At 47.2% G+C, this 12,072-nt stretch overlaps 1 protein-coding gene across 1 annotated transcript in view; it reads left to right on the top strand.

Moving 5' to 3' along the window:
* The window catches only part of LOC307237390 (NACHT, LRR and PYD domains-containing protein 3-like), a gene marked incomplete at both ends in the record, with an annotated part of 102,537 nt that extends 92,494 nt beyond the window's left edge, over positions 1 to 10,043 (top strand). The window contains 3 exons of the mRNA XM_080010103.1: positions 3,251 to 3,334; positions 3,429 to 3,527; positions 9,771 to 10,043. Coding sequence (XP_079866229.1) covers positions 3,251 to 3,334; positions 3,429 to 3,527; positions 9,771 to 10,043 — 456 coding nt within the window. The remainder of the gene's footprint in view (positions 1 to 3,250; positions 3,335 to 3,428; positions 3,528 to 9,770) is intronic.
* Positions 10,044 to 12,072: the final 2,029 nt, after the last annotated feature.

Raw genomic sequence — 12,072 nt, 5'->3', positions numbered from 1 at the left:
AAAAGCGGTGGAGAGAGAGACGGAGAAAGATTAGGAGGAGGAGGAGGAGGAGGAGGAGGAGGAGGTTGCAGAAACCTTTGACGGTTTGTTTTCAAAATATGACATGCAGGAGTCTGTGGAGTTTTGAGTGAATATTTTGTAGGTGAGATGTATTTTTTGTCGTATTTATTTGTGCTTTCCATAATTGTTTGTTGGCAGATCTGTTGAAGTTAGAAAAATGTATTTCAAAATGCATCTGATCTGGTGTATTTTTCTAATCCTTACATATTGAGGTAGTTATGATTATGATTATTATGATTATGATGATGACTATTATTATTATTATTATTATTACTATTACTATTATTATTATTATTGTTATTATTATTATTATTATTATTATTATTATTATTATTATTATTATTATTATTATTATTGTTATTATTATTGTTATTATTATTATACACGTAATTGTATTATCTTGATATAGTATTTTTATATCATTACATGATCTGAGCAGTCGTAGTAATCATAATACTATTATTGATTATAATTAATGACTCAATCAATAATATGTTACAATATGTATTATTATCATAAATGTATAATTGTAATTGTTCAGATGTTTCAACCAATATAATGTGTTAGGAGCGCATTTATTTGTTCTAATTTCCAAACCCTTTTTCTGAGACGATTTTGGTTCAGAATTCTAAAAAGACATCTAATGTTATTTATGTTAATTATTATTTAAAGCAAGTTGCAAAATATCAGCTATATTAGAATTGAGCTTTTTTAAGGACATTTAAAATTGGGATATTTATTCAGAATTCTCTCCAGTATTCCCTATGATATATATATTAGTTACCTTCTTATTTCCTAATTTTTCTTAGTAGTTAACATACTATATGCATAATAATAGTTTCCAATGCAGATTTTCTGTGACACTCTTTGAACCATTTTACCTTTTTCTCTTTATCTCACCTTTTTTCTCCTCTTTCAACCAACAACGCACGACTCAACACAAGAAGAATTATGTTTTTACACGAAACTCGTATTTCGTTATAATTTTCCTCTTTCTTTCCTGTTACAATTTCTCGGCCATCTCTCTCTCTCTGTTTGGTGTAAAATTATTCATATCTCCACACCGCAGAATGCAGCACAGTGTCGCAGTGCGGTATGTTCCCATGGCGATGCCGGAAACATCGCCACAACAGAACGTCAGAACGCAGAGTGTGTGAACAAATAATTCACCCCTGGTTATTATATGGAATGTGTGTGTGTGTGTGTGTGTGTGTGTGTGTGTGTGTGTGTGTGTGTGTGTGTGTGTGTGTGTGTGTGTGTGTGTTTGTGGTCCCTGGGAAAGCACAGATATAGGACTGCTTGATCTTCTTGGCTACAATGACTTCACAGACTCATACACACACACACACACACAGACACACACACACACACACACACACACACACACACACACACACACACACACACACACACACACACACACTTGTGAACTGAACTTGAACTGCTAACAACATCATCAAGAGGACAACAAGGGTGTCATGAACACACACACATTCACGGCCATAAACACAAACTAGCACCCAGACACACACCCAGACACACACACACACACACACACATACACACACACACACATACACACACACAAGCGTTCATTCGTCTTTTTGGTTAAAATATGAAGTGATAGGTCATTGGCTGAACTCCCGACAAACTCTGGCCTTTCTATGACCTGCGTTGGGGGGGGGTTGGGGGTAGGGGGCTGGGGGGTGGGCAGAGGAAGGAAATGAAAAAGAGACTTGAAGATAAAGGTGAAGAGAGGAGAGGAGAATAAGAAATGAAAAGAGCAGCGGAGGAGAGGAGAGGACAGGAGAGGAAAGTAACTGGTAAAGTGATTGGGAGCTTGGTAGCACCCCACCCTCCAGCCCCCGCTCTCACTCTCTCTCTCTCTCTCTCTCTCTCTCTCTCTCTCTCGCACTCTCCTACACACCTTATTTACTTTCTGCCTGAAAGAAGAGAACAAAAAGGACGGAGGTGCCGTATGACGGATGGAGGGAAGGAGAGAGAGAGAGAGAGGGGGGGGGGAGAGAGGGAGGGAGAGAGGGGGGGGAGAGAGAGGGAGGGAGAGGAGGCTCGAGTGAGGTGAAATGGACGCCAGGTGGCAGTGTTGAGACAGGATGGAGGGCGTTCACAGGGCAGCAGGGGGTGATGCGGGGGGGCGTGGTTATACGTTTATATATATTACAAGCGCGCACACGCATGCACGCGCACGCACACACACACACACACACACGCACACACACACACGGACACACACACACACACACACACACCCTGTACGCATGACGTAAGCTGGAGGTGAAAAAGACTCAACGGAAAAGAAATAAATAATACACACATCGATTTCATTGGTCGGCTCGTTGTTGCGTAGACGTGGCGATGGGAGAGGCGCCGGGCCAGGATGTGGAGCTGCGTGTGAATACGCACACACACACACACACACACGCACGCACACCTCCACGTTGATGTAATGGTGACACTTAATCCCCTTTACCGTTGACAGGCCCTAACGCGTGCCCACCTGCATAAAAATGGCTGAAATGAAAACGGTGTTAACACACCGACACAGCCGGGAACTTGTCTTCATGTCGCTGAAACAGCCTGAGCGCGTTCAGAAACACCAAGACGGTGCCGCCGAAGCCGTACACACACACAGCACGACACACCAGGACACACCAGGACACACCGTGACACACCAGGACACACCAGGACACACCAGGACACACCAGGACACAGTGCGACACAGCACGACACACCGCAACACACCAGAACACACCAGGACACACTGCAACTCACCAGGACACACTGCGACTCACCAGGACACACCAGGACACACCAGGACACACCAGGACACACCGTGACACACCAGGACACACTGCGACTCACCAGGACACACCAGGACACACCAGGACACACCAGGATACACCGCAATGCACCAGGACACACCAGGACACACAAGGACACATCACGACACACAAGGACACACAAGGACACACAAGGACACACAAGGACACACCGGGACACACCAGGATACACCACGACACACAAGGACACACCATGACACACCAGGATACACCAGGACCTGCTGTTCCTGTGTGTAGAAGACAGAGGAATTAAACATCCTCGACTCGCTGCACGTGGTGAGAGAGCAGCGTCTGGTGTTGCCGGGCAGTTTTCCTGGACACACTCCCAGGGCAGCGTGTTCCAGGTGACGCACAGTATTCCAGAACAGTGTTCCAAGACAGTGTTCCAGGTGACGGACGGGGTTCCAACACAGGTGAGGGACAGTGTTCCAGGATAGTGTTCCAGGTGAGGGACAGTGTTCCGGCACAGTGTTCCAGCTGGCTGACATTGTTCCCGGACACTGTTAGAGGGTGAGGGACAGTGTTCCAGGACAGTGTTCCAGGTCAGGGATAGTGTTCCAGGACAGTGTTCCAGGTGAGGGACAGTTTTCCAGGACAGTGTTCCAGGTGAGGGACAGTGTTCCAGGACAGTGTTCCAGGTGATGGACAGCGTTCCAGGACAGTGTTCCGGGTTACTGGCTTACTGGGACTGTACTCTTTTATCCTTTGATTCCAAACCCCAAAGTCCCTGTCCTTCAGCTCCACCTCTCCTCACGCTGCAGGGCTGGTTGATACAGTAGATGGATGATAATAACAATAATAATAATAATAATAATAATAATAATAATAATAATAATAATAATAATAATAACAACAACAACAACAATAATAATAATAATAACAATAATAATAATGATATCCATATTGTGATATAAGGATAGATATTGTCTGGGATTTTGGTTTGTTTTCTCGTTGCTCTCGTTCAGAGCTAACCCTCGTCTCTGAGGCTGCGTAACGGTGAAGAAAAGCAATTTTCTGGACTTTATCAACCATTCTAATCATGGGCCTCGACCAGCTCTGCCGTTATACTGACATCACTCATACGTGTTTCTCCTGCTGGTAAATATATTATGAACGCACCGAGAGTTTCCCCCAAAGCATCGCCGGGAAATTGATATCGAGGTTTTTCGTCAATAACTATTGTGTTATTTGATTGGTTCAATAACTCACGGCAACACACCTGATTCAATTAAAGGCCACCCTTCCTCACGACTCCTTAATTCAATCTAGTGCGCGCACACACACACACACACACACACACACACACACACACACACACACGTACGTGTGTGTGTGTGTGTGTGTGTGTGTGTGTGTGTGTGTGCGCGCGTGCATGTGTGTGTGTTTTGGACACATGGGCCACCTTTTGGTTCAGCCCCCTGAGGCGAGGGCGTGTCACATGACTAATCAGGAAGTGATCAAAGAGACGAGGAGGCAGTGCCCTCAGAGGATACCACATCAGATCAATGAACACGCACGTGCACACGCACACACACACACACACACACACACACACACACACACACAGACAACAAAGATATTAATATCAGAGCTTGTTTTAGATGCTGTTGGAAGCCCCGTCCCCCAAGCTGAGAATCCGATGACCTCATTGGTCCACAGGTCAGACTGGGCGTGTCCCGACCTGGAAGACAAGAGGGTGAAGACGCTTTGATGAAGGGGGGCGGGGCAGGGCGGGGGGGGGGGGGGTTACATTTCGGAGGTCACAGAGGGGTCCCGGCGGGGTTACTGCGATGTCAGCACGAGAGCTGGGAAGACCTGTCCCATCATCATTTCCTTTTTACTTATTAACCCTTGTCATCCTCTCCTCTTTCCTCGGCGCCTGATCTCCCCGCTCTCCCTTCTTCTCCTCCCCTAGAGGGAGAGAGAGAGAGAGAGAGGGCGAGAGAGGGAGAGGGACCGGGCTGGAGGGTGGGGGGCTACTAAACTCATGTCTTTTTTTGCCATATTATCTTCCTCTCCTCCTCTCCCGAACCCAACCCGTTGCCGCAGAGCACCGTGGTTGTTTTGGTGAAACGTCCTGTTCTGTTATCTCCTCTTCCACGTTGCTGCTATTATTACATTTTTTGTGGCCAATGTTTGGTAACACGGCTGCTCCAAAGTTTAAATAACGTCTATTTAAATGGAATATTACACTGGAAAGCGTTTATATTTACAGCGGTATCGTGTTGACGTTACTCTAGTGTGTTTTGATTATGGTCAGATGTTCACCATGGAAACCGACCAATGAATCGTCAGTAAATATATACTTACTATTACTCATAGTTTGAAAGCAAGAAAAAGTACATTATGCTTTGCCTTTTACCCTCGCTTTAATATTGCTCTCACACAAAACACATTTGACGTAATTGACTTTCTGGCTTTACCCGTAAATCACAACACATTTTAGTTATAATAACTCCGCAGTTTGGTCAGAACACCAAGTTTACCGTATCAGCGAATATTCCCGAGGCCCTGGCAGGAAAAGTAGTAGCGAAAGTAAAGGATGAAAACGTGACGCGAGGTCAAACGTCGATAGGATTTATTTTGCGCAAATACGATGATTGAGTAATGGGGGGCGGGTGGGGCGGGCGGTGCTGCTAATTGAACAGATTGAGTTGAACAGAGTTTGAAGATATTGATGAGCTGAGTTCTATTCAAACTCGAACAGCTCTAATCTGTCCAGTTCCGTCACACCCACAGAGGCCGACGAAGAAATGAATCAAAGGACGCAATCCACTCCCTCCCCCCTCGCTTCCTCTCTGAGGTGGAAGAGGGGTCACGGCGGGGTCATGGGGAGGTCACAGGCGAGGTCCCCGCAGGGTCACCAATGGGTCTTGGAGCAGGGTTGATATAATAATAATAATAATAATAATAATAATAATTATTATTATTATTATTATTATTATTATTATTATTATTATTATTATTATTATTAGTATTATTATTATTATAAATTATAATATTTATAATATTTATAATATTTATAATAATAATAATAGCAGTAATACTACTATTACCATTATATCCTCTGGGGTGCCTCCACAAAATTGAAATAATATTACATTAAAGGTCTAGAACACACATATTGTAGTGCCCCCCGCAAGACAATAGACTGAAACATCACAACACGTGGTTCAAATGCGCAATCAAATCCTTATTTCATTTGAACAAAATATTTTAATAAGCAGCCTGTGTGCGGGGTAAGACTAAACCCTTCTCCTCGGCTGGTGCAGTGCCATTGACGGCCGCAGGGGGAGCCCAACTCACAGTTTCGCACCGCATACAGGATTTGGAGGAATTACATCAGAAAGCCAAAGTAAAAAAAACAAAAAAAAAAGAGAGGAAAACTCAAAAAAAAATCATATTCAATTGATTGTTTGTGACATACATTTTTGTGAGACAGCTCACGGGAGAAATATTGCGTTATTAGTGATGGCGTGTGTTTGTCATCTCGGCTCTCCCTCTCGTCACCCCGGGTCGCGGCGTAAGTAGGTGATGACATCTGATGAGATCGGCAGTCAACGATTAGTCAAAAAAAAAACGGCCTGTGGTCCGGGTGAGATCTCGAAGCACACACAGGCGGACTGTGTGTGAGCGACGTGTAGTAGTTGGGTGTATTTTCAACACTTCCATCTCACCCTCAGCACGGCTCAGACGGAGGCAGTGGGGCAGTATTTGGCAAAGGCCCCGAACACCTCAACAAACGCCCCTTTTTACTCCTAACACAACAGCAGCTTGTCAGCACTGGAAGTAACACTGTGAGTGCTTGTGTGTGTGTGTGTGTGTGTGTGTGTGTGTGTGTATGTGTTTGACAGCGTTCAGCTCGTTAAAAATAATAAACGCTGCCAGCCCGAAACCGTGTTTACAGCCGCACTTCTGACAAATCCGTAATCATTATTAGACGACTGCAGCACGGCCCCTTCGGGACGCCCTGTACTGTGAAAACAAGCACAACTTCATTTAAAGCTGCACCCTCCTCCCTGCTTCATTACACCAATGAGTTTGTATCAAGACGGAGAGCGAGGGAGAGAAAGAGGGGAGCAGACGGAGGATGGAGAGGATAAATGGACTTCGCACTCTGGAAAAGTGAAACGGTCCGAAAGAAAAAAAAAGGTTCCATGTCGTTTGAGAAGAAAAATATGAATTTCTGACTGCAAGGAAATGTTGACATGTTTGGTCTGCCAAAGCACATAGAACAGAGAGAGTGTGTGTGTTTGTGTGTGTGCGTGTGTGTGCGTGCGTCCGTGCGTGCGTTCGTCCGTGCGTGTGTGTGTGTTAGGGTGCACGTAAGAAGGGTAAATACTTCCTTGAAGGAATAAATACCCGGAGGAATAAATACCCGGTGACACCCTGAGCTGTAGCACTCAGGTGGATTAATGAGCTGTGGGCCCTGTTGAACTAATTCATCAAATTAGACGTGTTGATATTTGTTGTGTGCGTGGCATCAAATAAAGGATCACAGGGGAAGTTAGCAGGGCATGATCCCTCTGATCCCTCTTCTCACTGCAGTATATACAGTATATTCTGTGTGCTGTATTAACTGCATATAATATATACCACAGGGGATGAGTCAGGAACAAAACAGACCGAACCATTTCAAACCATTTTTGCCTTTTCCCCCTCTTAAAAAAAACAAACGAAAAACCCTTTATAGTGGAAAATATAGTGTATGAATCATTTTATGTCCGATTTGCAGCACAATTTTTATTATTATTTCATTTTTCATATTATTATTATTATTATTATTATGACAGTTATTGTTGTGATTACTGCTTTGGAGCACAATCTTGGTGTGGCCACTGGATGCAAGATGGCTGCCAGAGAGCCTTGGATGGTGTTACCATGGAGATACAATAGGGCTGATAAGACATCTGTGTTATGGGTTGGAAGAAGACCTGCGCTCTGTGGCATTGAGAGAGAGAGAGAGACAGAGCGAGAGAGAAAGACGGAGAGAGAGAGAGCGAGAGAGAGAGAGAGAGAGAGACAGAGAAACAGACAGACAGAGAGAGAAACATTTCACATTTCACTGCATATATGTATGGAAGTATGTATATGTATGTGACAAATAAAAATCTTGAATCTTGAGAGAAATGGGCAAACATATGTCAGGGAGAGAGAGAGAAACAGACAGACAGAGAGAGACATACAGACAGGCAGAGAGAGAGAGAGAGAGAGAGATGGGCAGACAGATGTCAGGGGAAGAATACATTTGAAGATGGGTACGCAGTGAGAAGGAGAGACACATGAGGGATATATGAAGAGAGAAACAGGGGGGAAAGAGAGAACCGAGAGAGAGAGAGAGAGAGAGAGACTTAGAGAGGAAGACAGGTCACTTCAAAACACCTCACACACACACACACACACACACACACACACACACACACACACACAGACACACACACACACACACACACACACACACACACACAGGCACACACTCCTTCCAGGTTGAGGGGTTTACGCCACCCCACCCAATTCCAGCGCGGTGAGTCACCGGCTGCACCCAGCTTCACCACCCGCTGACTCAGGCAGCACGGAGACACAGACAGAAACATCTTAATCTGCATTTACTCCGTTTTAAGACGTCTGTCGACACACTAAACTGGAATCACTCAAATCTCTGAGCGGGAGAAGGTTCAGATGGCTGCTTGGACCACACGGTACCACTGTGCAACATCAAGATCCAGATCCAGAGACACTGCATGGTACGCATTTGTAGCTGTGTTTGTGTGTGTGTGTGTGTGTGAGTGTGTGTGTGTGTGTGTGTGTGTGTGTGTGTGTGTGTGTGTGTGTGTGTGTGTGTGTGTGTGTGTGTGTGTGTGTGTGTGTGTGTGTGTGTGTGCGTGTGTGTGTGTGTCTGTTTTTATATGATCTCTAACGTGTACTCAGTGAGATAAAGAAAACAGTTCACAAGATAAACATGTTTTATTCAAGATTAAACATCAGCGAGGCGCACACACAGAAGAGACTTCCACCTCTTTCTAATTCTATCTTCACCACACACACACACACACACACACGCACGCACACACACACACACACAAACCCTTGTCCCTCATGTCGTAATTCATCATCGGCTGGCAGCAAACTGGCCAATCAGCTTTGAGGTCAATTTAATGGCCTTTGCTCTGGTAACGTGTATTACCTCTGTTTGAACAGTTGGGGGCAGTGCAGCGTGCTAGACTTTGATAGCCGTGTGTGCGTGCGTGTGCGCGGGTGATGCATGATCTGATTGTAGCCATGGTAAAATTAACCATTTCGGTTCCAAAAGAAGGATTCCGTTCACAGACACACCCGGGGTATTGTCTTGTGATTACCTCTCGGAGACATTTTTGAAGAAGGCTTTTAACCTTTGACCTTGGCGCGCCTCACGCTGCGGGCATTTCAATACAATGAGACTCGAGCGAGGTGCACACAAAACAAATGTGCAAAAAAATGCCCGGAAAGACGTCCATACAGTCCATACACTAACCCTGTACCCTGGGTTAGGGTTAGGGTTAGGGTTAGGGTTAGGGTTAGGGTTAGGGTTAGGGGTTAGGGGTTAGGGTTAGGGTTAGGGTTAGGGTTAGGGTTAGGGTTAGGGTTTGGGTTAGGGTTAGGGTTAGGGTTAGCAGAGAGAGAGAGAGAGATGGAGAGTCAGAGAGAGAGCAAGACAGGTTGGGAGGTGGAGACACTTCCACTTCCAGCCACTGGGGGCGGCGCGGTTCAGTTCGCCCGTGGAAAAACCCGTCGCCGGGGAGGCAGTTTGTCAGCCCGGTGCCGACGCACCACATCCCCATTCCCAGGCGACCATGTCACGACACTCTGAAGGCACGAGGGAACGTTGCTGGACCTCGTCCGCCTCCGCGCGCCTGCGTCGGTTGCTCCTCTGAAACGGCCGAGCGCGGCCCTTCAGGGCCCCAGAGGAAGGTTCACGCGGAGCCATGGGCGTCCTCGCGGCGCGCCGGCTGGGGCTCTCTGGCGCTGTTGCGGGCCGACCCTCCGGTCCCCGCGACGACGCGACCTAGTCTGCCAGCGCTGAAGGCCTTTGCACACCCCGAGCCTTCCCTCGCTTCGTTCCTGGTCGGGCACGAGAAGGTGTGAGACAGAGAGAGAGAGAGAGAGAGAGAGAGAGAGAGACCCTGAATGGGACAGCAGTCCGTCACAGGGGCTAGGCACACACACCCGTGGGGACGGGGATATCTCGTCTTTTTGCCCGGAAGGGTTTCTGGAACGAGGGAGGGCGACCCGACTCCGAGGTGAGATTCTGAGGCGGGGTCCCCGGAGCCGCCGCGCCCCACCCAGACCGACGAGAAAAAACAACAAAAAAACAAAGTGAGAATCTGAGTCGACACTCGGATCCAGAAAGACCGCAGCAGGTGTGGAGCCAATGACTCCCCTCTCTCTCTCTCTAAATGACACACACACACACACACACACACACACACACACACACACACACACACAGGAGGGGCCTTCACACACTAACTACTTTGAAAATCAGGCGACGACAGCGAGAACGGAAGGGAGGAAGAAAGTTAGTGGGGGAGGGAGAGAGGGGGGAGAGAGAAAGAGGGGGAGAGAACTCACACGAGCCACACACATGCATGTGCACGTACAAATGCACACTCGCACACCCACACGCACACACACGCACACACAAGTTGGCACAGCCGAGGTCTGTTAATGAAAGGTCATACTTTACAAAGCATTCGGAGAGTACTCAGGCTTACTGTGAGCCGGGCTCCTAAACAGGTGATGAGAGAGGGAAGTAGGGAGGGAGCGAGGGGAGGGAGCGAGAGAAAAAGAGGGAGAGACAGACAGAAGAAGGAAAAACACACACCGCGCGCTGTGGTTAGGGGTTGAGCTGCAGTGTGTGTGTGGGGTTAACGAGCTCTGAGAGGCTCGTTATCACACTGATGAGAGATGGAGAGAGAGAGCGAGAGAGAGCGAGAGGGGGAGGTAAAGAGAGTGGGAGAGAGGGAGGGAGGGAGGGAGGATGTAAGAGAGAGAGAGAGAGAGAGAATGATTGACGTAGAGAGAAAGAAGGGCAGGCGGAAAGAGAAAAAAGGGATAAAGAGAAATTGGGTGTGAACGCATTGGCTTTTCTTTTCAAGAGGCAGTTAAGTAAACAGCATCTTTGTGTGTGTACAGGTGTGTGTGTGTGTGTGTGTGCGTGCGTGCGTGTGTGCGTGTGTGTTCGTGCATGTCTGAGCAGTTTTCAGATGATGAAACCGCAAACTGAACGACAACAAAGAGAATCTCTCCTCTTCTGGTCTTGACCTGCGTCAGCTCCGCCTGTCCGTCGGCCTGTCCGTCCATTTTTCCTGATTACTTATTCGCTTGTTCTCTGCGTGTCTGCGACCCCACGTCGTTCCGTTCTTCCTCAACGGTGACCCCCCCCCCCCCCCCCCCCCCGTGTCGTTTTCCTGGCGCGCGTGTCGGCCTGTAGGCGGCGCGACCGCTGTGTATGGAGGGTTCCTGCTGTGACCACAGTGGTCCAGCAGGGGGCGGTGCAGCGTGTAAGTTTTTTCCACGATAGAGGCCAACGCTCGCGTGTGCGTGCGTGTGTGTGTGTGTGTGTGTGTGTGTGTGTGTGTGTGTGTGTGTGCGCGTGTGTGTGCCCGCGTATAAATAAAGGTAAATGTCTCCAATAGATGAGTAGCACTAAAAAGTAACTTCTATATGTAATAAAAGCATAAATAAGGAGAGAAAGAGGGAGGGGGGGGGGGTTAGAGCACGGTGAGAGGGCGAGGAAGACTGAAAGAGGGAGAGAGAGAGAGAGAGAGAGAGAGAGAGAGAGAGAGGGGAAGAGGGAGAGAGCGAGACACTTGGACTGGCGGACCGTGCAGTGAAACCAATTATATCAGGACAATTTCACTTGGCGGCTGATCTTCCTTTTGATTGGACGATCACACGGATTCTATTCATCACAGCAGCGCCGACAGAGAATTAATAGACAAGAGAAAGTACATCTCTGTCTCTACCTCCATCAGTCTCTCTCTCTCTCTCTCTCTCTCTCTCTCTCTCTCTCTCTCTCTCTCTCTCTCTCTCTCTCTCTCGCACACGCACACACGCGCGCGCACACACACACCGTTTTCTGAGACGAGGGACGTGCTTTATTGAAATAAAG

This window comes from Zeus faber (assembly GCF_960531495.2).
Source record: "Zeus faber genome assembly, chromosome: 11".
Classification (NCBI taxonomy): domain Eukaryota; kingdom Metazoa; phylum Chordata; class Actinopteri; order Zeiformes; family Zeidae; genus Zeus; species Zeus faber.
The sequence above is the reverse complement of the archived record's forward strand: the minus strand, read 5'-3'. Positions and strand labels throughout refer to the sequence as shown.